Source organism: Lampris incognitus, chromosome 4 (genome assembly GCF_029633865.1).
Source record: "Lampris incognitus isolate fLamInc1 chromosome 4, fLamInc1.hap2, whole genome shotgun sequence".
In the NCBI taxonomy this organism is placed as follows: domain Eukaryota; kingdom Metazoa; phylum Chordata; class Actinopteri; order Lampriformes; family Lampridae; genus Lampris; species Lampris incognitus.
This window is the reverse complement of record NC_079214.1, coordinates 29,972,256-29,999,391: the sequence shown is the minus strand read 5'-3', so window position 1 is coordinate 29,999,391 and position 27,136 is coordinate 29,972,256. Positions and strand designations below refer to the sequence as shown.

The window sequence follows — 27,136 nt, the reverse complement described above, 5'->3', positions numbered from 1 at the left end:
ACTATGCTGTTTGTCTATGTCTGCCTTGCACTGTTTGGCAAAGCCACAGCCCTTATTTCATTTTACATGTGCCTGCACATTGTTTTTAATGACAATAAATTAAATTGAATTTAAAGTATTCAGACCCTTTCACTTTTTTCACATTTTACTATGTTGCAGCCTTATGCGAAAATCATTTAAATTAATTTTCCCCTCAATCTACATTCAATACCCCATAATGACAAAGTGAAAAAGGATTTTAAATCTTTTGTAAATTTATTAAAAAGGAAAAGCTGAACTACCACATGAAATAAGTATTCAAACCCTTGGCTATGACACTTAAAATTTCACTCAGGTGCCTCCCATTTCGCTTGATCATCTTCGAGATGTTTCTACACCTTGACTGAAGTCAGCCTGTGGTAAAATTCAATTGACTGGACATGATTTGAAAAGGCACACATCTGTCAAAATAAAGGTCTCACAGCTGACAATGCATACCGGAGCAAAAACGAAACAATGAGGTCGAACAAATTGCCTGCAGAGCTCCCAAACAGGATTGTGTCGAGGCACAGATCTGGGGGAAGGCTACAAAAAAATTCTGCTGCATTGATGGTTCCCAAGAACACAGCGGCCTGTATAATTCTTAAATGGAAGAAGTTTGGAACCAGGTCTCTTCCTAGAGCTGGCTGCCCAGCCAAACTGAGCAATCGAGGGAAAGGGCCTTGGTAAGAGAGGTGACCAAGAACCCGATGGTCACTCTGGCTGAGCTCCAGAGATCCTGTGTGGAGATGGGAGAAACTTCTAAGAAGGACAACCATCACTGCAACACTCCACCGATCTGGGCTTTATGGCAGAGTGGTCAGACGGAAGCCTCCCCTCAGTGAAAGACATGAAAATCTGCTTGGAATTTGCAAAAAAGCACTTAAAGGACTCTCAGACTGTGAAAAACAAGATTCTCTGATCTGACGAAACCAAGATTGAATTGTTTAGCCTCAATTCTAAGCATCATGTCTGGAAGAAACAAGGCACAACTCATCACTTGCACTTGCACAGTACTATCCTAACGGTGAAGCATGGTGGTACCAGCATCATGCCTTGGGGGTGTTTTTCAGCAACAGGGACTGGGAGACTTGTCAGGGTTGAGGGAAAACTGAACAGAGGAAAGTACAGATATCCTTAATGAAAACCTGGTCCAGAGTGTTCAGAACCTCAGACTGGGCCAAAGGTTCACGTTCCAACAGGACAATGACCCTAAGCGCACAGCCAAGACAGCGCAGGAGTGGCTTAGGGACAACTCTGTGCATGTCCTTGAGTAACCAAGCCAGAGCTGACTTGAACCCAATCGAACATCTCTGGAGAGACCTGAAAATAGCTATACACCAGCGGTCCCATCCAACCTGACACAGCTTGAGAGGATCTGCAGAGTAGGATGACAGAAAAATCCCCAATCGAGGTGTCCAAAGCTTGTTGTGTCATACCTTAAAAAGACTTGAGGCTGTAATCACTGCCAAATGTGCTTCAACTAAGTACTGAGTAAAGGGTCTGAATACTTATGTCAATGTGATATTTCAGTTTTTCCTTTTTAATACATTTGCTAATATTTCTAAAACCCAGTTTTTGCTTTGTCATATGGGGTATTGAGTGTAGATTGACGAGGGGAAAAATTAATTTAAATTATTTTAGCATAAAGCTGCTACATAACAAAATGTGAAAATGTAATAAAGGGGTTTGAATACTTTCTGAATGCACTGTGTGTAAGAAGTATATGGGAGGGAGCAAACAGATGCAGGAAAAAAAGTTCTAATACAAAGCAGTACAAGCCTGTTTTGTGCGTCGCGCACACATCAGCTGCTAATGTAATTCAACAAAGTACTGCCATATATTAAAACTTTTTTTCCCTGCAACTGTATTGATATTCCGCTCCTCATTAGTTGAGCACTTCTATAAATACTATTGATGGTTTCGGAAAAAACGCCGCTATATCTGCTGGGATAGGCTCCAACTTCCCCGCGACCCTGAAAGCAGGATAAGCCGTTTTATATATATGTTACGGGTAATGTGAAAAAACGGTTAATGTGCAAACTACCCAGTTAATGTGCAGATTACCCAACAGGGCGGTTAATGTGCACATTACCCGCCAGAACGGGTTATCTGCACATTAACCGGGTAGTCTGTAGACCCCCCGTTTGGATGGTTAATGTGGATGGAACGAATTCACATTAACCGGGTAGTCTGAACACTACTCGTTTGGATGGTTAATGTGGATGGAATGAACCTGCAACTCATCTTTTTATGATATTTTGATATTTAAATCAACAATAGGCCTTTAGCCTAATGACTCATGAAGTGAGGCCATCTGAGGAATCACAAGTTGTGGTAAATGAAAGCACATTACTGTCTTTACATCAACGTTTTCCCTCACTTGTATAACTAGGCTATTAGCATCAAAGAACACAAAAATTAGCCCTCCTCGCTCTCTATCTGATCCCTGATATAAATGAATAGCCTACAAATTTGACAAGGGTGAAAAGAAATATCAGTCTTGGCCATCTCCAATCAGGCTGTTATAGCCTACTCTCACTGGAGACATGCGTCATTCAACTAATCCGAAATGGCAATCACTCCGTGGACAGACTGGTAAATAAAACTTTATGGAAGAGGGGTACTGGGGGGGAAAAATACTAAGACTAGATGATATGAAAACAGAACGAAATTCGTTTTATAAGCCCAGTATGTAGGAGCAGAAGCAGCGAAAAAATATGTCAAAATGCAATTCCTGTCTGCCAATCAGGCAAGAAAAATGAATGAACAGGCGATACCTTTCAGATGCACTTTTACACAACCACCAAAAAAGACAAAAATGTGCCCGATCCCCTCCCTCACCTGGCTAATATCCTACTAGTAGCCTACATATTTCATCGATCATATCCTAATCTAACCGAGAATATGGGAGGGAGCAAACAGATTGTCGACAGACTAGCTGTGCTGTGCAAGTAGCCTAAAGCAACCACGTGCACGCGCATCTCCGCATGCGTGCGCACACACACACTGATAGAACCGCCATTGCGTTATTTTGACGCAAATCAGTAACTAATTTGTAAATAGCCATGCTGTAATAAAATATTGCGGCCCCTCACTCTTTGACTTTTCCTAAAATAGTGTTGTTTTTCACTCCCTGTTGTCAATTACGTTATGAATAAATCCATCTAAGAATTTTGGAGATTTATACCTATTTCCGTCATTAAGCGTCAAATTGATGCATTGCTTTTATTATTGGGCTTGCTTCGCGCTTGGCTTGTGTGTGCGTGCCTGTGCGTGTGTGCACGTGCGCACAGATGCGCGTGCACGTGGTTGCTTTACTTGCACAGCAGCGAGTCTAGTCTACATCGACAATCTGTTTGCTCCCTCCCATATTCTCGGTTAGAGGATATGATCGATGAAATATGTAGTCTACTAGGCTATATTAGCCAGGTGAGGGAGGGGATCGGGCACATTTTTGTCTTTTTTGATCGGTGGTGTAAAAGTGAATCTGAAAGGTATCGCCTGTTCATTCATTTTTCTTGCCTGATTGGCAGACAAGAATTGCATTTTGACATATTTTTTCGCTGCTTCTGCTCCTACATACTGGGCTTATAAAACAAATTTCGTTCTGTTTTCATATCATCTAGTCTTAGTATTTTTTCCCTGCCAGTACCCCTCTTCCATAAAGTTTTATTTACCAGTCTGTCCACGGAGTGATTGCCATTTCGGATTGGTTGAATGACGCATGTCTTCAGTGAGAGTAGGCTATAGCAGCCTGATGGGAGATGGCCAAGACTGATATTTCTTTTCACCCTTGTCAAATTTGTAGGCTATACATTCATATCAGGGATCAGATAGAGAGCGAGGAGGGCTCATTTTTGTGTTCTTTGATGCTAATAGCCTATTTATACAAGTGGGGGAAAACGTTGCTCTAAAGTCAGCATGAAATCGCCAACGTCTGTTCTTTCATTTACCACAACTTGTGATTCCTCAGATGGCCTCACTTCATGAGTCATTAGGCTAAAGGCCTATTGCTGATTTGAATATCAAAATATCGTAAAAAGTTGCAGGTTCATTCCATCCACATTAACCATCCAAACGGGTAGTGTTCAGACTACCCGGTTAATGTGAATTCGTTCCATCCACATTAACCATCCAAACGGGTGGTGTGCCAACTACCCAGTTAATGTGAATTCGTTCCATCCACATTAACCATCCAAAAGGGTGGTGCGCAGACTACCTGGTTAATGTGGATAATGAAGTTCGTTCTATCCACATTAACCGCCCAAGCGGGTAGTGTGCAGACTACCCGGTTAATGTGCAGATAACCCGTTCTGTTGGGTAATCTGCACATTAACTGGGTAGTTTGCACATAAACCGTTTTTTCACATTACCCGTAACACACACACACACACACACACACACACACACACACACACACACACACACACACACACACACACACACACATATATATATATATAAGACGCAGCCACTGAGGATGCACAAGCCAGCCAGTGCATTCTTAGTGCTGGTCCCAAGTCCAGATAAATGGGGAGGGTTGCGTCAGGGAGGGCATCCGGCACAAAATCTTTGCCAAATCAAATATGCGGCTCATAAATAAGATTTCCATGTCAGATTGGTCGAGGCCCAGGTTACCAACAACCGTCACTGGTACTGTTAACCAGCAGGGGGCCGGTGGAAACTATGCTACTGTTGGGAGATGGAGAAGGAGAGGGGGAAGGCACGTCCAGAGGCAGCGAGAGAAGAGGAAGGGTAGGAGTGTGGAGGTGAGAGTTGGAACTTTGAATGTTGGCACTATGATTGGTAAAGGGAGAGAGCTGGCTGATATGATGGAAAGAAGAAAGGTAGGTATACTGTGTGCAAGAGACCAGGTGGAAGGGGAGTAAGGCCAGGAGCATCGGAGGTGGATTCAAACTCTTCCACCATGGTGTGAATGGGAGGAGAAAATAGGGTAGGGTTAATTCTGAAGGAAGAGTATGTCAAGAGTGTGCTAGAGGTGAAGAGAGTGTCAGACAGAGTGATGAGTATGAAGCTGGGAATCAACGGTGTATTGATGAATATTATCAGCGCGTATGCCCCGCAAGTTGGGTGTGAGATGGAAGAGAAAGCAGAACTCTGGAGTGAGTTGGATGAAATGGTAGAGTGTACCCAAGGAGGACAGAGTGGTTATTGGAGCGGACTTCAATGGGCATGTTGGTGAAGGGAACAGAGGTGACGAGGAGGTGATGGGTAGGTATGGTGTCAAGGAGAGAAATGTGGAAGGGCAGATGGTGGTGGATTTAGTGAAAAGGGTGGAAATGGCAGTGGTGAATACATATTTCAAGAAGAGGGAGGAACACAGGGTGACGTACAAGAGTGGAGGAAAGTGCACACAGGTGGAATATATCTTATGTAGAAGGCGTGATCTGAAAGGGAGACTGCAAAGTAGTGACAGGGGAGAACGTAGCTAGGCAGCATCAGATGGTGGTCTGTTGGATGACTTTGGAGACCAAGAAGAGGAAGCGAGTGAAGGCAGTGCCAAAGATCAAATGATGGAAGTTGAAGAAGGAAGACTGTTGTGTGGAGTTCAGGGAGGAGTTAAGACAGGCACTGGGTGGTAGTGAAGAGTTGCTGGATGGCTGGGCAAACACTGCAGAAATAGTGAGGGAGACAGCTAGGAAGGTACTTGGTGTGTCATCAGGACAAAGGAAGGAAGACAAGGAGACTTGGTGGTGGAATGAGGAAGTACAACAAAGTATACAGAGGAAGAAGTTGGCAAAGAAGAAGTGGGATAGTTAGAGAGATGAAGAAAGTACACAGGAGTACAAGGAGATGCAGCATAAAGCGAAGAGAGAGGTGGCAAAGGCAAAGGAAAAGTGGGTTAGCAAGGAGGAAGTGAGGGCAGCTATGAAGAGGATGAAGAGTGGAAAGGCAGTTGGTCCCGATGACATGCCTGTGAAGGAATGGAGATGTTTAGGAGAGATGGCAGTGGAGTTTTAAACTAGATTGTTTAACACAATCTTGGAAAGTGAGAGGATGCCTGAGGAGTGGAGAAGAAGCATACTGGTACCAATTTTCAAGAACAAGGGCGATGTGCAGAACTGTAGCAACTACAGAGGTATAAAGTTGATTAGCCACAGCATGAGGATATGGGAAAGAATAATAGAAGCTAGGTTAAGAGAAGAAGTGACGATTAGCAAGCAGCAGTATGGTTTCATGCCACGAAAGAGCACCACAGATGCAATGTTTGCTTTGAGAATGTTGATTGAGACATATAGAGAAGGTTAGACGGAGTTACATTGTGTCTTTGTGGATTTAGAGAAAGCATATGACAGGGTGCCGAGAGAGGTGTGGTATTGTATGAGGAAGTCGGGAGTTGCAGAGAAGTATGTAGGAGTGATGCAGGATATGTATGAGGGAAGTGTGACAATGGTGAGGTGCGCAGTTGGAATGACAGATAGGTTCAAGGTGGAGGTGGGATTACATCAAGGATCAGCTGAGCCCTTTCTTATTTGCAATGGTGATGAACAGGTTGAAGGACAAGATCAGGCAGGAGTCTCTGTGGACTATGATGTTTGCGGATGACATTGTGATCTGTAGCGAAAGTAGGGTGCAGGTTGAGCGGAGCAGAGCCTGGAGAGGTGGAGGTATGAAGAATGAAAGTCAGTAGGAGTAAGACGGAATACCTATGCATGAATGAGAGGGAGGACAGCGGAATGGTAAGGTTGCAAGGAGTAGAGGTGACGAAGGCATATGAGATTCAATACTTGAGGTCAACTGTACAAAGTAATGGGGAGTGCAGAAGAGAGGAGAAGAAGAGAGTGCAGGCAGGGTGGAGAAGAATGTCAGGAGTGATTTGCAACAGAAGGGTACCAGCAAGAGTTAAAGGGAAGGTTTACAAGATGGTTGTGAGATCCCCTGTGTTATAGTGGTACTGACGAAAAGACAGGAGGCAGAAATGGAGGTGGCAGAGTTGAAGATGCTAAGATTTGCATTGGAAGTGACGAAGAAGGACGGGATTAGGAACGATTATATTAGAGGGACACCTCAGGTCGGACGGTTTGGAGACAAAGCAAGAGAGGCAAGATTGAGATGGCTTGGACGTGTGGAGGAAAGATGCTGGGTATATTGGGAGGAGGATGATGAATATGGAGCTGCCAGGGAAAAGGAAAAGAGAAAGGCCCAAGAGGAGGTTTATGTATGTGGTGAAGGAGGACATGCAGATGGCTGGTGTGACAGAGGAAGATGCAGAGGACAGGATGAAATGGAAACGGATGATCCGCTGTGGCAACCCCTAACAGCAGCCAAAGAAGAAGAAGAAGGTGTAATAAACAGAATGGCCCAAATCTTTCTCTACTTGGGCCATTCTATTTTGGCTGTGGGGCAAACATTCAAAATCACAGTGGATTGCACAAGTTTTTAGTCATGTTGGGTGTAGTCACAAATATGGACAACAACCATGCAAATAAATATGTAGCTTACATCACTGCTTTTTCCAATCACAGTTGCAATTGTAAAAAATTGGTAAAACATAGACTTTTTAAGCCATTTTATCTGAAAATGAAAGACTCAAAAACTTGCGCATTCTCCAGTAGATGTCTTGATGCAAGCTCAATCAATTTCATTTCCACTAAATGATAGTACTGATCTAGTGTGGTCCCGGCTAAGTATAAGTTTTAAAATTTTGCCCAGCAAAACCATTAGTTTGCTGAGTGGGATGCATAACAATCATTGACAAAAGCTTTTCTCAGTTAATCACCTTGACTGTGACCAGGTTCTTCTTCCACTGTCTCAATGTCTTCCTGTTGGCTTTCTGACAAAAACTTTTCTTCCACCTCCTTTTCAGACATTTGAACCTGCTGTCCAAGACAAATCTCCGTTTCCCCGTCAGATGTTTTGTCTTCCTTTATTTCCTGTCCTTCACTCTGTACATCCTCTGATGTCAGTAGAAGATGCTGCTCTTTGGCTAAAGACTTATCATTTCGTTCTTGCTGTTCGGCTGGAGCTCTGTTAACCACCACTTCTTCCTCATCGTCTTTATTGGATGGCTGTGCCTCCTTCTCTTGCGGTGTATCATAGAACTCCAGGGTGGTGTCTGTTGAATGGATGGTGGTCTGGCTGGTTTCTAAGCCAAAACTCAGTCGCACTGGCAATGCTTCCGGCAACAAGAAACCTGATGATTTTACCTCTGAAGAAAGCTCTCGGATAGAGCACGACTCACTCTCTGAAAATTTCATCTGTGGGGAAGGAATGCAACCTTCTGGAGACATGAACTTTACAACAGATTGCTCCTCCTCCTCTTCCTCAGAGGGTTGTGAGGTCCAGGTATGACAAGCCGTCTTAGAGAGTGAAGAGCCTCTCGTCAGCATGCTGATCCCACTGTCTGCTGCCATCTAAAGAGAGTGAGAGAGAGACTGATTTAAATGCTGATAACAGGAAACACCAAAGCTTTGGTAGTCTTCCCTTTTGTTTAATACTGATTTCGTTTAAACTACAATTATGTAACCAGTTAACTGACTAGTCTAAAAAAAATAAAGCAACCAAACTGATGTAATTTAGTGGGATTTAGGAGGTTGTGTTCTTCCCCATGCCTTTCTAGTGCCACTCACACTCAAAGGAAAAAAAAAAACTTGCAAAAACAAACAAAAGTTCCAGTTTGACATCACCAATACCAATGTAAAGAGATTAGCAAAAACGGTTTTTTTTAAATATGTGTTCAGTGACACAGACTATTTTATAGACCTAATAAACAAGGTCCTAAACGGAAATTTAAAGTTGAAATCAGCAACTTTTCTCTGTTAATAGTTATTCCATACATCTGAGTTGTGAAGTCAGGTTACATAATACTAATCAGCTTCAACACACTTCAGTCTCTGCATATCACTGTTGAAATTTTTAAGTCGGATTGCACAAAATGGTGCAGCAGCAAATGCAGACGTGTTGGAAACAACTCCAGTTGGAAACAAAGATGGAAATGTGATGCAGATGTGGCCAAGCTTCTGCTGGACAGACAATAAGTCACTGTAGAACAGTGTTGCAGTGTTGTAGCTTGATGAAGTTTGTTGAACTACCCGCGTTACCTTTGGAGCGAGGATCCCATTTTTACAAGGTTGGTTGCTTTTAACTGCTAAGCTGATGGCACAAAAGCAAAAATGGCTGCTACACCCTGTTTGTAGTCTGAGAAATCAGTTGCACAGGTTTACTGCTCACTGGCTCCTACATAAAACTATCAGAAAACTATTCTACTGTAATATTGATTGCCTGTCCCACAAAATCGTCATCAAATTTCAAATTAATATAATAATGAAGAAAAGTCACAGATTTCCACTTTAAAGCCAGCATAAGAGAGGCTAGGCACTGTTCAGAATGAACATACTATGAAATGTATTCAATCGCAGAAACTTCTTCAGTTTAAAAACAAATAATGAGACAGTTAATTGTTATTTATGTAACCTACCGTTTGTTTTGGGACAATTACAGATGAGACATTTTTCAGCGAGCAGCCCTTAAAATATTTTCGTAGCACATCTTAATACTTCCTGACAATGTGCCGTTTGAGATTTCACAAGGAGCTCTGGCTCACAACTGACTCACCATATTCTCTTTAAATCTACTGCTCAATTGTTTTCTTAAAATTTTCTTACATTTGTAAGAATCATAAGATATAATTTCTTAAAATTAGCATGCTTAAAAACATGTTTGCTATTTTTTCATTAGTGACAGGTGTACAAATCAGAACTTTTCACAGCAATTACTAATAATAATACTTTAATACAAAAATTATACTTGACACCATTTAGCACATTACCTAATGTTTAAATGACTAGTTGGTTAACCCTGCTCATCCCTACCTAAAACAAAAATGCTACTAAGAAACCCATACCCTGATTTTTGAATAAGCAGCATTATTTTGAATGCTCCTTTTGAAAGAAGCAAACAAAACATAAAGCAAACCAATCTATCAAAATAAAACCAATAAGAACTAGTCAACATGGGCATAACGTCACCTACTGGGTATAGTGTATATAATCAGATAACCAAAATAAACCGTTATATTCTGCATGATCAAATCTGAAGAAGGGAAACTACTTTGGTAAAACAAAAGGCAGGCATTTTAGTAAACTGACTGAGGGATAAAGTGTACATATACTGGGATATTACTTCAAAATACTTGGATTTATTTTAAGTTGTTGTAAAAACTCCAATGTGCAACCTCTAATGTGGATTTGGTGAGGAACATCTACTGCCCAAAAACACAATAAGCCAGAGGTCTGTTAGACCACCCTAAAATAGTGCTACTATGTCATACCCCATTGCTCCAGCGGATGCCACCCTTCTCCTCTCCAGGTGACTCGGCCTCTTCGATGAAAGTGATTCGGTTTTCTTTGTTGCGAAGTGGGGGGGTGATGGAGCGTCCTGGGGAAGCAGAAGGTGTGGCGACAGGCGTGGGCCGCAGGCTGCTACGCAAGATGGACTGAGGAGTGAAGGCTGAGAACACCGGGCCAGATGCAGCCAAGGCCCGGGCACGCTAGGAAGACAAACAAGCAAGAAAAAATGTTTATGAACACAAGTACATTTAAAAAAAGGCTAACGTGCTTGAGAGTAATGAGCAATACATTAAAAAAATAAGACAACATCGAGACTCAACATATAGAATTGCAGCTTTAAAAAACACAAGAAAGCAAAAGGTAACACACAAAATCCCCATATTTGTCTATTCACCTTGACAACTTGTGGCGTTTGGAGCAGAATGAGCTCCGGGGCCTTGCTGATACTCTTTGGAGGGGCCCAAGAGCTGGGGGGCCTTGGGGGGCTGAGGAGGGACCGAGGGGTCTGACAAGAAGGGTGAACAACCAAGTCCAGCAGCCTGGAAGAGGGGGGAGGAAAGGTGACAGATGGAAAATGTGATGAGGTTCTGAAAGAATGACAAAAACTGACTTGATTAATCCTTGTCTGTGTGTGTGACCAACATGAAAACAGGTCTGTATCAAATGAAAATTTCAACAGAAATATTAATGCCTGAAGATTTCTGAGCATGTTTACTGATTAAAATCATGATTTGGTATAAACCTGCATTGGTACTGTGTTTAGCAATGGTTCTGGATAAAAATACATAAACATTTGACTCAAAATAGCCTTTTTGTGTACCTAGACTTTCTTTTGGCAGACATGGTGATAGGGGTTCCTAGAAAAGGATCAGACAAAGCAAGGGAACAAGACTTGGGGCTTGGACTGCTGATATCTGCTGCCTTGAGGCTGGAAAATAAAGAAATAGAGAAGTGTGGGGAAAAAAAGAAACCAAGACAAGGAATAAAAACTAGATAGAAAATGAGTGTAGGACAAAACACGATCTAGTATAACTCAGGTCTGGTTAAGCAACATCACAATGACCAATTAATACAAACACAGAGAATTTACATTTCAAAAAGCCATTTTGGTGTTGTATGCTCACCTCTTGATGGGAGACGGCTGCGGTGTAGCTCCTTTGCCCAACCAAACCTCCTCTATCTTGGTCAAGACATTGTTGATGAAACCAGCCCTGGACATCACCCTCTCATTGTCACAGTGCTTGGTGATGGTCGACAATGGCTGGGGTCGAGAAACTGGAATACAGAAAGTAAAGACATCTGTAAAATAATCTTTTACAGGATGCTCTAATAACTTAGAATGATTTTAGTTTTGTCAGCATTTTTCAAAGTAGCCTTACAAAGGCTTGAATCAACAAAAGTAGGTAGTGACATTAAAAGAGAAAACAAAAATCGAAGTTAAAAATTAGAAATACTGTGAACAGAATATAAAACCTTAACTCATCTATGAATTCATTTCCATTTAATTTTACTTTGAAAGCATAGCCATTCTTTCTCTGGCTGGTTCAAAATAAGATTTAATTCTTTATTTGCTCCCTACCCTCTCTGTGGATAGTGGAGGGGTGCTGGTAAGGCTTGGCTCTCTCCATTGCCAGTTTCCTTTGGACTCTGGGCAGAACTTTGCCATACTGGTCTAATATAGAGTTCCTAGTATTGGTGCGCTCCCTCAGCTTAGGGTCCCTCTCATTCTGGAAAGGAAGGAAAAGACATTTAGAAAAATTATATGATGCATGTGACTTGATGAGAGCATTTTTATTGATTTTTCAGTTTGAAAGAATATTTCCGTTATTTAACAAGCACATCCCAATCAAAGTTCAGGAGAAGTGTACTATCAGCTAACCTTGGAATTCACTATCATCACTGGCATTACTAGGACACAAATATTTTCCCTTGATCAACTTCTCCTCACTTTTAGATGCACCTCAATTTGGATTTTGAAATTTGCTTCAAAGCTGAAATGAAGCAAATATCACAGAATACAGACTTATGAATTCGTATAGGAGGCACATAAACTTAAAAAAAAAAAGAAGTTCGCTCAGTGAGAAATATTTAATTGGTGAAAGTGAGAGACAAGTAGAAGAGTGTCGGTGAGAGTTTGTATCCATATGCGTGACAGTGAATATGAATTATACCGTTAAGAAAATGGGGGTGTCTGCATGATATACACACAATGTAGTGTGTGTGTAAGTGTGTGTGTATGCGTGTTTAGCATACCATCAAGTTCATTTTGAGGCTGTGATTGAGTTGTAAAGCTGGAATGTAGTTGGCCCGCTGCAAGTGGTGGACCATTAACAGTTCTCTGTTCTGGAGACCCCCTGTACCCTGCAGAAACTTCTCCAAACACTCCTACATAGATAAACACATGGATATTTAGTTTTTAGGCATCTAGTCAAAACCCTTATTCAGAGAAACCTACAGTGCTAAAAATAACAAGCAAAACAGGTGATTCTTTCAATATTCAGTTTTATCACAGGTCATGGTTTCCTCTGCATATTGAGTTTTACATTTAGTTTTCAGAGGATTTAAAAGAAAGTTCACACCAAAGACCTAATTATCTAGCTGTAACTATTCAAACATATATTTATTTAGCCGGCAGCTTCCTACAGACAGGATATCCATTAATTTTCTATCTACTTTGAACCCCTAAGATTACCCATAACATGTTGTGATTTGGTTGGGTTTCCTACATAACTCAAACACCACCCAAGTGAATTTATATTTAAAATTACTTTGTGTATCTTCATGCACTACTTGGTGTTTTCTGCTTAGAGGGTAATTCCGGTATTTTTAAACCTGGACCCTATTTTCCCATCATTTGGGGTCTAAATGACTAATAGGGACAAACACTTTTGGAACTGGCCCAGTACTGAGTGAGAACGCTACAGCCGGCAGCCGCAAAACGAGCTGCAATGTAATCCTCGGGGGACAATTGTGCTTGTCAAAGTATGTCCACTAAAAGTGCTTTGTTTTTTCACTGACAGGCCCAGATTGTGTAGTGACCAGTGATACAGAGAAATTGCAAAAAAAGTCAATGAGACGAGGATCCTTCAAAATAAGACTTTTATTGACGTAATACCTTAATTGCGTAATACCGTAATTATTATTACAAGTGTCTGACAACATTTGGAAAGGATCTCTACAGAAATAGAACTTTTCCTTGTTTCGCTTCTTGCGGTCTCTGTTGTAAAATCCCTTTTACTGCTGCTACTATTTGCACACGGTGGCATGGTTCAAGATGTTTACAAAAGAAGAAGTCATGCCAAATCTTATCAAGGCCAACCATTCATCTGAGGTAGCTGACCATTCATTAAGGAGAAACGTTTCATCACCTAAATGAGTGATGAAGCGTATCTCCCACTAAATTTGCATCCAGATGAACTAATTCAACTTTCTGGGATCACATCCTGATGCGTAATGACAGCAAATCAGTTCCATATGCATATGAAAACAGCATATGAATGCATATGCATATGAAACCGGCAATCACAGATCACATATGAAACCGGTGACTGATCCCTGGTTTCGGTCGATGTCTACTGCCAGTCAAAGAAGCTGGTTCACCTCCTCTGCCTGCTGCCCCCCTTTCTCTCTCCTCATCCTCGCTTCAATTTCTAGGAGCTCTTTATCCATATACTCTGGCTCAAATAAATATGGACGGCCATCGAATTTAAATGCCCCATCCACATTGTCGAAATCAGCTAAATATTCAGCCATGACTGTGTGGCAGTTCCTCTATGACTCAGGTTATGCTACTTCAAATGAATGGTCCGCTGATAGGATTCGGCGTGACTTTTTTTTTTTTTGTAAAAATCTTAAACCACGCCCTTGTGCACAAATAGTAGCTGCAGTAAAAGGGATGTTAAAACTAGGGCTGTCAGTGAATGTTCCTAATTAAAATATTCAACCAAATTGTAAAAAAAAAAAAAAAAAAAACAGACATTCGAGCGTGACAATATTCACTTGTGGGGAAAAAAAGCAGCACTACCACAGCTGTCTGCCTCGCGAATTCTTGCGAGAGCCTTGGCCACTGCACTGAAAACACTGCATGACGGACAGGAGTCACACAACATCATTTTGACTGGCTGAAAATGAAATTTAGGTCAGGCTGAAACGAGCGAATAATTCAACAACAACCATGTGGTAAAGATGGCAAAGAGTTCACAACCCAACTTGTCCATAGAGAGAGTGATTTTCACTCTGAACAATCTATAAAGCCCCGTTTGGAAATACTTCGGATTTTGGTCAGAAAATGGAAAAATTGTGGAACGTCGAGATGAGGTCATATGCAAGCTACAGATAGCTTTCCAATCCACCTCTAGTGACCTGAGGGCACAACTCCAAAGTACGCACCCAAATGAGCATGGCCTGATGCCCGGAACTCCACCCTAACAGCAACAGCTTGACCCATATTTTATACTACCCGCCACAAGCTCACTATCTGCAGCACAAGAGGCTTGCACGAAGAAACTTCATTCACATACAAGGACATGAGGCTAATCAGTATGGGCTGGGCTTTAGAGAGTTTTATCAAACCGTTTATTTAAACCAGTATATTACCTTATGTATATAAATGTAAGGGTACAGATGGTGGTTACTGTTTACTGGCCTGCATATCTCACTAGGGACAGGCTGGCCTATCGGTGGCGAGGGAGGCGGGGTTAGAGATGCGTGCAAGAGGAAGCAGAAAGGGTGGGTCTCCCAATTAGGCCGACAGCTTTAACAGTTTGCCTTGGTGTTCCTCCTGCTGACTTGCCATTACTATTATATAAAGCAGACCTGGTAGCTTTCACAACTCTTCTGGCCAGACGCCTCATTTTATTACAGTGGAAATCACCCACTCACTCCTCCATCTCACGCTATGTGGCTCAGGGACATTTAGTACCCCCCCCCCTTTTCTCCCCAATTACTACTACTACTACTACTACTTTCGGCTGCTTCCGTTAGGGGTCGCCACAGCGGATCATCTGTTACCATCTCTCTCTGTCCTCTACATCTTCCTGTCACACTAGCCACCTGCATGTCCTCTCTCACAACATCCATAAACCTACTCTTTTCCACTCCCCTGGCAGCTCCATATTCAGCATCCTTCTCCCAATATACCCAGCATCTCTCCTCCACACATGTCCAAGCCATCTCAATCTTGCCTCTCTTGCTTTGTCTCCTAACCGTCCAACCTGAGCTATCCCTCTAATATACTTGTTCCTAATCCTGCCCTTCATCACTCCCAATGCAAATCTTAGCATCTTCAACTCTGCCACCTCCAGCTCCGCCTCCTGTCTTTTCGTCAGTGCCACTGTCTCCAAACCATGTAACATAGCTGATCTCACAACCATTTTGTAAACCTTCCCTTTAACGCTTGCTGGTACCCTTCTGTCGCAAAGTACTCCTGACACTCTTCTCCACCCACTCCACCCTGCCTGCACTCTCTTCTTCACCTCTCTTCTGCACTCCCGGTTACTTTGTACAGTTGACCTCAAGTATTTAAACTCATACGCCTTGGTCACCTCTACTCCTTGCATCCTCACCATTCCACTGTCCTCCCTCTCATTCACGCATATGTATTCCGTCTTGCTCCTACTGATTTTCATTCCTCTTCTCTCCAGAACATACCTCCACCTCTCCAGGCTCTCCTCAACCTGCAACCTACTCTTGCTACAGATCACAATGTCATCTGCAAACATCATAGTCTACAGACTCCTACCTGTCCATCACCATTGCAACTAAGAAAGGACTCGGAGCCAATCTAATCCCACCTCCACCTTGAACCCATCTGTCTTTCCAACCCCATACCTCACCACTGTCACACTTCCCTCATACATATCCTGCACCACTCCTACATACTTCTCTTAATCACTTAATCACAGGACACTTACCCACATCTGGCTTCCCACCCGCAGACACGGCTAATTGTATCTGTAGCAATGCCCGACCAAGCTGGAGGTAACACAGGATTTGAACTTGCGATCCCCTTGTTGGTAGGCAACGGAACAGACTGCCAGGCTACCCGGACGCCCTCTTTATTTGTATTTATTTTATTAAGATGGAGGAAATAAGATGTGTTGCAAGGGGTTCAATAACCGGATTTCATAAAACATGGGGTCCTTTCTTTAAATTTTTTAAGGAACTACGGTCACTTGAAAGCCCATAAAGTATTTGGTAACCAATATTATTTGGTTGGACCTGGGGTAATCTATCTACATGTGTGGTGATATAGGTGTATCCTTTAACTATTTTTTTTTTAACCATTCTATTTTTTTCTGTATAAGCCTATAATTTTCTTTTATAATATTGTTTAGGTGGCTAGGCTATATGTTTGTTTTCTTTTTTTCCCCCTTCTTTGTTCTATGCTGAATTTTGGTTGTTTTTTTCCCCCTATGTAAACATAAACATTTATTTCATATATGGATTAAACAATATTTTGATTGTAACATTTCAATAAAAAAAGTTTTGAAAAAATAGCTAAACGAGTCAAACTTAATGATTAGCAAATTGAAATACACTTTGATTGATAATGAGCCTGACTAAAAAAAAAAGTGTGGGTCTGGCTCGGGTAAGGAGGCGTGTAGGACGAGGGAGGGACTAAAATAATAGGCTGCGGTATAAATACGGTTTGGGAAGATGGTTCAGCTACTAAACGATGCGTGGTTAGTAAGTGGAGGGATTTTGGACTAAGGGGCCCACAGAGTGTTGCTCCAGATGGGAGGCTAACGGTGTAGCGGCTAGCAGCGCCACAGTGGGGCTGTGTCTGAAGCATATAAGTGCAGCAGGCCGTGTGAGGACTGAAGCAGAAGGCGGCAGTGTAGGCCTTCGATAGTGAGGTCAAATTAAGTCCCTTGTCGAATGGAAGTCATCTCATCTCATCTTCAGCTGCTTTTCTGGGGTCGGGTCGCGGTGGCAGCAAGCTAAGTAGGGCACTCCAGACGTCCCTCTTCCCAGCCACGCCCTCCAGCTCCTCCTTGGGGATCCCAAGGCGTTCCGAGGCCAGATTGGACATGTAGTCCCTCCAGTGCGTTCTGGGTTTCCCCCGGGATCTCCTCCCAGTTGGCCGTGCCCGGTAAACCTCCAAAGGAAGGCGCCCAGGAGGCATCCTAATCAGATGCCCGAACCATCTCAACTGGCTCCTTTCGATGCGAAGGAACAGCGGCTCTACTCCAAGCTCCCTCCGGATGTCCGAGCTCCTCACCCTATCTCTTAAGGTTGAGCCAAGACACCCTACAGAGGAAACTAATTTCATCCGCTTGTATCCACCATCTCACCCTTTCGGTCACTACCCAAAGCTCATGACCATAGGTGAGGATTGGAACGAAGATTGACTGGTAAATTGAGAGCTTTGCCTCCCGGCTCAGCTCCTTCTTCGCCACAACGATCCGCATTACTGCAGATGCTGCACCAATCCGCCTGTCAATCTCCCGCTCCATCCTACCCTCACTCGTGAACAAGACCCCAAGATACCTGAACTCCTTCACTTGATGCAACAACTCATCCCCAACCCGGAGGGAGCAATCCACCATTTTCTGGTCGAGAACCATGGCCTCAGACTTGGAGGTGCTGACTCTCATCCCAGCAATTTCACACTCAGCTGTAAACCGCCCCAGTGTGTGCCGGAGGTCGCGTTCTGATGAAGCAAACAAAACCACATCATCTGCGAAGAGCACAGATGCAATTCTGAGGTTCCCAAAACAGACACACTCCTCACCTTGGATGCGCCTTGGGATCCTGTCCATGAATATCACACACAGAATCGCAGACAAAGGACAACCTTGGCGGAGTCCAACACCCACTGAAAACGTGTTTGACTTTGTGCCAAGAATGCGGACACAGCTCTCACTTTGGTTATACAAGGACTGGATGGCTTGTAGCAACTGCCCCGGTACCCCATACTCCCGCAGTACCCCCCACAGAGTGCCCCGGGGTACACACGGTCATAAGTCTTCTACAAGTCCACAAACACATGTACACTGGCTGGTCAAACTCCCATGCCCCCCTCAGCACTTCCGCAAGGGTAAAGAGTTGGTTCGTTGTTCCACAGCCAGGACGGAATCCGCATTGTTCCTCCTGGATCTGAGGTTTGACAATCTGTCGGAGCCTCCTTTCGAGCACCCTAGAGTAGACTTTCCCAGGGAGGCTGAGCAATGTGATGCCCTGATAATTGGAGCACACACTCCGGTCCCCCTTTTTGAATATAGAAGTCGTTGTAGCTATAACACTGTTAACCTGGTAATAAATAATCGCCTGCGGAGCATAACACAGCCAACAACCTCGTGACTGTCACGATTAAAGAAAAGGGAGAATAAAAGCGTTGTTAACGTCAGTTGCTAGTAGGTTAGCAAGAATCATAGCTAGCGCTAGTCGGAGCGGGAGACAGATGTACGCCATCTCATGAGCATGTGCTTTCAGCATAGAGGAGCCGGGAGTGTACCGTGTACCAGGAGCCAGCTAGAAGAGTCCCTGCCATCCAGACGTCATCTCAACGATTCATCCTGCCTTATCCTGCTGTACATAGTGAGTTACCTGCCCTATGTGGCCTGGCATTTGGATTTTTGTGTTTCTTTTGATCATCAGAAACTGAGCGTCTTGATGCATACTCAATAATCCAGCTAAGAAAATAAACATTGTCAATAAATGCTGTATGCAGGTGAACCGATTCAACTTTCTTTGATCAGAAAATGAGTTGTTTTCCTTTTTCTAATTGAACTGTGAATTCGAAGGAAGACCACCATCACAGCCAAGACTGATTTATACTTATGAGCGGAGTCCTGCTGAGAAGATCGTGAAGAACTGTGTGTGTAAAAACACAAACAAATTGAATTTAGTATTGGACACTTGAGGGGCTGTTTTCATATTCTTTTCAATTTTGTTCGATTTAGTGAAAGTAGGTAATTTTGTCAACTGTCAAACTATTTTTTGTTACAATAACGTGTTTCACCTGTGTTAGGTTTATGGTCTGTGTATAAATTTTGTGTAGTTGCTACTGCCATGGAGTAGGGGCACACCTAGGTATAGGGCGGGGAGGGATGGTGATAACCTAAGGTTTATGTCAGGAGCTCACCACCGTGCCGATAAGACAAACATCCCGAAGCCCACCTTGCCATACCTGTGTTGGCTCATATAGGATCAGGGAGCCAAGCCAGATAGGTAAAACACACTAACACCCCTTTCACACTAGCCAAAAAACTTGCTAACATCTGCCTTTGGTCAATGTAACAATGACCACCAAAGGCGGATGTTAGCAGGTTTATTGGTCAGTGTGAAAGGGGTATTACTGTCGGTAGGTACTGGGGCTAATTGTACTGAGGGCGCAGACCTAGATCTGGCGTTCTTCTAGACGTCCGGGGCAGGCCTATACTAATCACACTCCTACATAGTAGCGGGGCTACACCCCTACATAGCGGGGCTCCTTCCCTGCTACATAAAGATTAGGCAACCGAATAAAACATCAACTATGAATCATTAATTTCACTCCGATAGATAGCACGTTCTCATTTCTCACTCGAGAGAGAGAGAGAGACAGAGAGAAAGAGGCCTATGGTCTTTAAATGAAGTTTTACGGTAAGGACATTATTTAATTTTTTTATGTAGGTCTTTTAAAAGACATGTTTACATTGAAATAAATATACACTGCTCAAAAAAATAAAGGGAACACATAAGCAATGCAATGTAGCTCCAAGTCAATCACACTTTTGAGATATCAACCTGTCCAGTTAGGAAGCAACACTGATTTGTGAATCAATTTCACCTGTTGGTAAATTGTCCAATTTCCACCAGGTGGAAATTAGACAATTTGCAAGACAACCCCGATAAAAGGAATGGACTTGCAGGTGGTGGCCACAGACCATTTGCCTGTCCTCATCTTTTCTGGCCAATCTTTGGTTAGTTTTTCATTTTGCTAGTGCCCTCACCACTAGAGGTGGCATGAGGCGGTATCTGCAACCTACAGAAGTTGCTCAGGTAGTGCAGCTCATCCAGGATGGCACATCAATGCGTGCTGTGGCAAGAAGATTTGATGTGTCTCCATGCACAGTGTCCAGAGCATGGAGGAGGTACCAGGAGACAGGCCAGTACACCAGGAGACGTGGAGGGGGCCGCAGGAGGACAACAACCCCGCAGCAGGACCGCTATCTGGTCCTTTGTGCAAGGAGGAACAGGAGGAGCACTGCCGGAGCCCTACAAAACGACCTTCAACAGGCCACTAATATGCAGGTTTCTGCTCAAACAGTGAGAAACAGAATGCATGAGGATGGTATGAGGGCCCGACGTCCACAATTGGGGCCTGTGCTCACAGCCCAACACCATGCAGCCCGATTGACCTTTGCCAGAGAACATCTTGGTTGGCAGATTCGCCATTGGCGCCCTGTGCTCTTCACAGATGAGAGCAGGTCCACACTGAACACATGTGACAGACGTGAGAGAGTCTGGAGACGCTGTGGAGAACGTTCTGCTGCCTGCAACATCCTCCAGCATGACCGGTTTGGCGGTGGGTCAGTGATGGTCTGGGGAGGCATATCCTTGGAGGGCCGCACAGACCTCTACGTGCTAGCCAGAGGTACCATGACTGCCATTAGGTACCGGGATGAGATCCTCAGACCCATTGTCAGACCATATGCTGGTGCAGTGGGCCCTGGGTTCCTGCTCATGCATGACAATGCTCGTCCTCATGTGGCCAGAGTGTGTCAGCAGTTCCTGTATGTCGAGGGCATTGATGCTATGGACTGGCCTGCACGTTCCCCAGACCTGAATCCAATCGAGCACCTCTGGGACATCATGTCTCGTACCATCCGCCAACGCGATGTCGCACCACAAACTGTCCAGGAGTTGACCGATGCCCTGATCCAGGTCTGGGAGGAGATCCCTCAGGAGACCATCCGTCGTCTCATCAGGAGCATGCCCAGACGTTGTAGGGAGTGCATACAGGCACGTGGAGGCCACACACACACTACTGAGCCTCATTTTGAATCGCCTTGAAGAATTTCCACAGAAGTTGGATCAGCCTATGTTCTCATTTTCCACTTTGATTTTGAGTATGATTCTGAATCCAGACCTTAATGGGCTAACGATTTTGATTTCCATTGATCATTCTTAGGTTATTTTGCTCTAAACACATTCCTCTGTCTAATAAATAAAGATTTTCAGCTGAAATATTTCATTCATCGAGGTCTATATTGTGTTTTTAGGTGTTTCCTTTATTTTTTTGAGCAGTGTATATAGAAGTAGTTATGTCTCTCGTATTGGTTTGCCCTCTTATGGGCATAATGAGCAAAAATATATTCGAATGGGTTAGAACCTATGTGTTTTTTCTGGAAGGAATAATCAAATATAATTTTTGGCCAATTTTGACGGCCCTAGTTATAACAGAGATGGGAAGAAATGAAATGTAAAGAAAAGGGTTTATCTCTGTAGGGATCCTTTCCATAATGTTGTCAGACACTTGCAATAACAATATGAGCCTGTCAGTAGCAAAAACAACCACTTTTAGTGGATGTACTTTGATGGGCACCATTGCCACCCAGAATTACCATGCAGCCCGTTTCGCGACTGCTGGCTGAAGCGTTCTCACTCAATATTGGACCAGTTCCAAAAATGTTTGTCCCTATTTGTCATTTAGACCCCAAATGATGGAAAATAGGGCCCAGGTTTAAAATTGCTGGACTTATCCTTTAATATTGAACGGGGAGTCAAAGATGCTATCTATGTGAACAGGGAACGACCATTCCTGAACTGGGGGGGGGGGGGCTGAGAATACATCTGTTGCCATCTTACATTGCTGTGATTGCAACTATTCCCCAATCCTCTGAATAGTACACATGGCCATCGTAACTCTAGTTAATGGTCACGCCAATATGCATATGACTCCGATCGTTGTTTTTGGTCATTATGCCACTGTGTAGTTTGTAAGGGTGGGGATACCTGCAGTCAGTTGAGACTGAAGAAGTCACTTAGATGAATGATGAAACATTTCTCCCAATAAACATTGTGTCCAGATGAACTGATTCAACTTTCTGTGATACCCTTTAATATAGTGTTCATGAAACAATGTCATGCTCACAAGCACCAGAATTGTCTTACAAAATGACCATAATTCATAGAACTCAAGAGTGTAGTCAATAGTGTTTGCAAAAAAAGTTGTTTGGTGGTGGCAGAGCCATCAAGGCACATTACTGAATGAAGAATGAAACTTGGGCCACATAAAGTGATATCTTCAGACAACTATGAATACATTAATTTGGGTCAAAAACAGCAAGCCAATATTGTTGTGGTAACGCAATCACTGTTAATATTATTGGCTAATGTATGTCTTCAGTAAAAATGAGAAACCTAAGAGTTTGACGCTTTGGATAAAAGCGTCGGCTAAATGACTGTAATGATATAATTTGTCAGCATTTTTGACTCACGTTTTAGCAAAGAATCTAATCTTTAGTTGGGAACTAGCCTTAAAAGAGACCATATTTAAAAGGGATACAGCCTATACATATACCCTTCAAAACTGTCCAACAAATGGTAAAGAAATGACAGGCAAGGTCCATCACCCACAAATATACACTCAGTGGCCACTTAGGTTTGTACATTGGCTCATTAATTTGAATAGCCAGATATTAAAAATCATGTGGCAGTGACTCGATATATAAAAAGCAAGTAGACATAGGCAAGAGGTTCAACTGTTCACTATCTGAAGTTGTTAAGTCAAATATTAGATTGAGACAATGAAATGTTGCAGCTTTGGGATGAAGTGGAATTGGAGGTTTGCAGTATGATTGTGAGGCCAACAAATTTGCAGGCACTGCATGATACTACTTTGCTAGCCAGCATCGACCAAATTCCCTAAAGAATTTTCCCAGCACCTTGTTGAAGCCATGTCATGAAGAATTCAGGTTGTTCTAGAGTCAAAAGGGGGTACTACCTTGTACTAGATAGGTGTTCCCAATAACGTGGCCACTGAGTTTATATGAATACGCTGTTTATCAGCGTCCAAATTTTGTATAGCTTTCTATGCATTAATCTGTCTCATCACCATCTACCTGTTCACCAAGGCCCAGAGGAAGTTTTAACAAATCCTTGATGAGGCCCAGCTCCTGGCAGCTCTCGTAAAGAAAGCCCAGCAGCTCATCCATGTTGAGGCGGCTTGAATGCTGTCGCAGCAAGGACCATGCTTCTACAAGACACCTGAAGGAAAGGTGACCATGGTTTACTATGATGAGGTTGAGCCATAATTTGCAAGAGTAAGTTCTACACTCACATTTTACCATGTCTCTCTGGTGCACTTACATGTATACAAAAGAGCACCATTTTTGTCATGGTGTTAACAAAATTAAAGTGGTTAACCTTAATTTATTCAATAGTTTGTTTTTATAACGCAAATCCCAGTGTTCCATTTCAAAATGGATGCAATTCTGACTGCGCAGAAAGAGTTCATGTGCAGGTCAGAATTTCTGACAGTTGCAGACATTTGTGAAACACTGGCAAGATCTATCAGTAGCATGCATATTTTGAAGAAAGGAGACCGATCAATAATGTCATCTGACACGGTAATATTGAGCAACACATCAATCCATTTCAAACATTCAATTAAAAATTAATTACATAGAATATCATGTTTCATTTTGTAGTTTAGTGCCCATTTCTTTCTCCACCACATTCCACACACAACTCTGTTATTCACTTGCTTCCACTCTTTTTGTGGCTGACTTGACATATTTCCTGTGGGCACCAATAAATCTGAATACTTGACGGGTGAAAAACAGCAAAAAGAAGGGGGCAATTACAAAAACCAAGTGCATTGAATGGCAGTTGTTCCAAAGAGGCAGCGGGGAACAAATATGGCATTTTAAACATACAGTGCATCCGGAAAGTATTCACACCCTTTCACTTTTCCCACATTTTGTTATGTTACAGCCTTATTCCAAAATGGATTAAATTCCTTTTTTTCTCATCAATCTATAAGGCCATCCGCTAGCTACAGCTAGCCGGCTAGCTGTAGCTAGCATCGCGACTTTTTTTAGCTACAGGGCTAGCTGTCGCTACCAAAAATGCTAGCTAGAACCCTAGCCGGGATGCTAGCTAGAACCCTAGCCGGGATGCTAGCTAGAACCCTAGCCGGGTTGCTAGCTAGAACCCTAGCCGGGATGCTAGCTAGAACCCTAGCCGGGATGCTAGTTAAAATGGTAGCATAACCCTATTGAATAAATTAAGGTTAACCACTTTAATTTTGTTAACACCATGACAAAAATGGTGCTCTTTTGTATACATGTAAGTGCACCAGAGAGACATGGTAAAATGTGAGTGTAGAATAAGGCTGTAACATAACAAAATGTGGGGAAAGTGAAGGGGTGTGAATACTTTCCGGATACACTGTAAATAGCAATGATAGCCACTTTAACATCATGGTACAAAGTCTTACTCATAAATGCATGGAAATGCACTCATACACACAAAGTTCCTCCCTACCTGTTGTGCAGCAGTACAGAGAGGCATAGTTTGGCCTGGGAGGTGGAGGAGACAGGGGGCTTTGTGACATGGAAATATCGCAATGCCACAGTGTGCTGGCCCTGGCACATCAGTGCCTGGAGGATGCGCTCATGCTGCCACGCAAAGTGACACCGAGAGGTAGCTGGGTGCAGAAGCAGCTCCACTGAACTCTAATCAGGGAAAAGGGAAATCAAAACCCATGTATGTGTTAAGAAACTTGTCTCATATCATAGATAATGTATAAAGAATGGAACAGGAAATAATTTTCTGCAATGCAGAACAGTGATACTTGAAACAGATAAATACAAAATGGTAAATGTAAATAAACCCTTAAGGTGTAAATGTTTATGTATAAATCAAGCACAGCAGTTGCACTGACTTCCTCAGTGCATCCTCATTTTGACCTGAGGTAAAATGAAAGTAAAGTAATGGTGGGGCTGAAAGCTACTGTTTTAACATGCCCCCCCCCCATTTCTGGAACAAAAAATAGCACGGTTAGAGAACAGTAGGAATTTATGAACTACTATTCTATCAATGCTTACACTTCTTTTGATGTGGGTGTTAAGTGTATGAGTGTGTTTGAGAATGTGTACCTGGTGGTCATGGTGATCCAGTAGCCAAAGGCCCTGTACCAATTTAACCAGCCCGATAGGAATGGCAAAGGCCGTGGGGAAAGACTCCACTGATGCTCCTCCTTTATTGGGGAAGGAATACATGATGTCTAACAACAGGTAAATAACCTGTGGGCGTAGGTTAAGGCTCATATATACAAGTTTGATTTCATTATTGTCCCAGCAAGCTTTTGCTCTTTGCATCCCCATGAACAAAATCAGAACAAGGTTGGAAGAAAATCTGATATGAAAATGTTTGATCAAAGACTGGATAGCATGCATACTCATTATTTCTCTACATTTTGACCTTGTTGAAGTTTCTGTTGTGTATCTGCTGGGCAACTTTTAAATTTTTTCAGTACCAATACCAATACCAGTAATTGGAATTCAAAACCAGTACTATAACGATAGTGGTTGTGATGTTACATTTGGCATTAGGTCCCATGGTCAACACTGGTGTCATTTGCACTGTTACAGTTTTAAAGGAGAAAAAAGCTGATAATCCAAATTTGAATGCTAACTAGTAATCAGCATATTACCCAAAAATTTGCCCATTTTCAAACCCGGGAGTATAATCCCTCTTTCCGGGTCTTCCCTGGAAATCTAGGTTGTAAACTTTATCGGTTATTTGTAGCTTGGGCTGTAGTGTTCACAGATGGACTCACTGCAGAATTAGCAAATCAATTCTTACAGTCTGTACAATATTCAGACAAAACTGCATCACCAATAATCTTCAATATCTACAAAAACAATTAAACTGCTCTATCAGCAACGAAAGAATGGAATAAATGAATTTGTGTGGCAGAATCAACCATGCGGCTACTGCGAGCAATTTACGACATGAACTAAAAAAAACACGCTGAACATTGAGAAAAAAAACTTGCAGTATACATTTTAATGAATTACATTTCTAAATCAGCCATATTCTTTGTTGGGGAGCAGGCTAATTTCTTTAAACTGAATTTTAGATCTAGCTGTTCACTGCTTTCCAAGAGAAATTGCCTATGTGTAACTAGGGTTATTCACAGAAGTGTATTCTACACACATTTTGACAGTGATAGAATAGACTTACGACAGTTAATTAATCAGCTTATTCCATTTGCATACATATGTCAGATAGTGCACGGTGCATGCAACGTTATTCAGTTGGTATCCCTTAAGTAATGAGTTTCGGTACCTGGCTGTTGTCTGTATTACATATTCTCCAGTTACGTGAATTCAATGTCGCAATTTTTGGTTTCTGAAATACGACATGTTCACCTGTAGGAGTCCTTAATTCCAATGGCAGTACACAGTACACACCTTACCAGCTCCCCACCCAGGACACTGCAAACTCTGCATCGCTCAAGGGCTTGGGTATGACTACAAATGTCAGAGTTGGAATATATGAAATATGTCATCATTTGTGTAGTGCTGCAATGTGTATTCAATGTAAGCTGAGTTAAGTCTTTTTATATATATATACTAGAAGAACCCCGCTACAATGTAGCGGTTTGGTTATCCACCCGTCTAAATGTCCCTCTTCATCCTGCCAGCTAACTGCCTTCCCCCTGCCCCTAAACCCCCCCCATTCCAACTCCCTTCCCCCAAATGCTCAGAATCAGCTGAAATGCCGAGAAAAGTGGCCCCCACTCCAACTCCGTCCCCCCAAATGCTCAGAATCATCTGAAATGCCGAGAAAAGTGGTTTTTAGCC

At 42.7% G+C, this 27,136-nt stretch overlaps 1 protein-coding gene across 1 annotated transcript in view; it reads right to left on the bottom strand.

Moving 5' to 3' along the window:
* The window catches only part of ahctf1 (AT hook containing transcription factor 1), a 127,666-nt gene that overhangs the window by 36,415 nt on the left and 64,115 nt on the right, over positions 1–27,136 (bottom strand). The window contains exons 21-30 of the mRNA XM_056278844.1: positions 25,424–25,570; positions 24,810–25,000; positions 23,384–23,528; positions 12,585–12,716; positions 11,911–12,058; positions 11,456–11,606; positions 11,152–11,259; positions 10,726–10,870; positions 10,313–10,531; positions 7,763–8,396 (exon numbers count right to left, since the gene is read on the bottom strand). Coding sequence (XP_056134819.1) covers positions 7,763–8,396; positions 10,313–10,531; positions 10,726–10,870; positions 11,152–11,259; positions 11,456–11,606; positions 11,911–12,058; positions 12,585–12,716; positions 23,384–23,528; positions 24,810–25,000; positions 25,424–25,570 — 2,020 coding nt within the window. The remainder of the gene's footprint in view (positions 1–7,762; positions 8,397–10,312; positions 10,532–10,725; positions 10,871–11,151; positions 11,260–11,455; positions 11,607–11,910; positions 12,059–12,584; positions 12,717–23,383; positions 23,529–24,809; positions 25,001–25,423; positions 25,571–27,136) is intronic.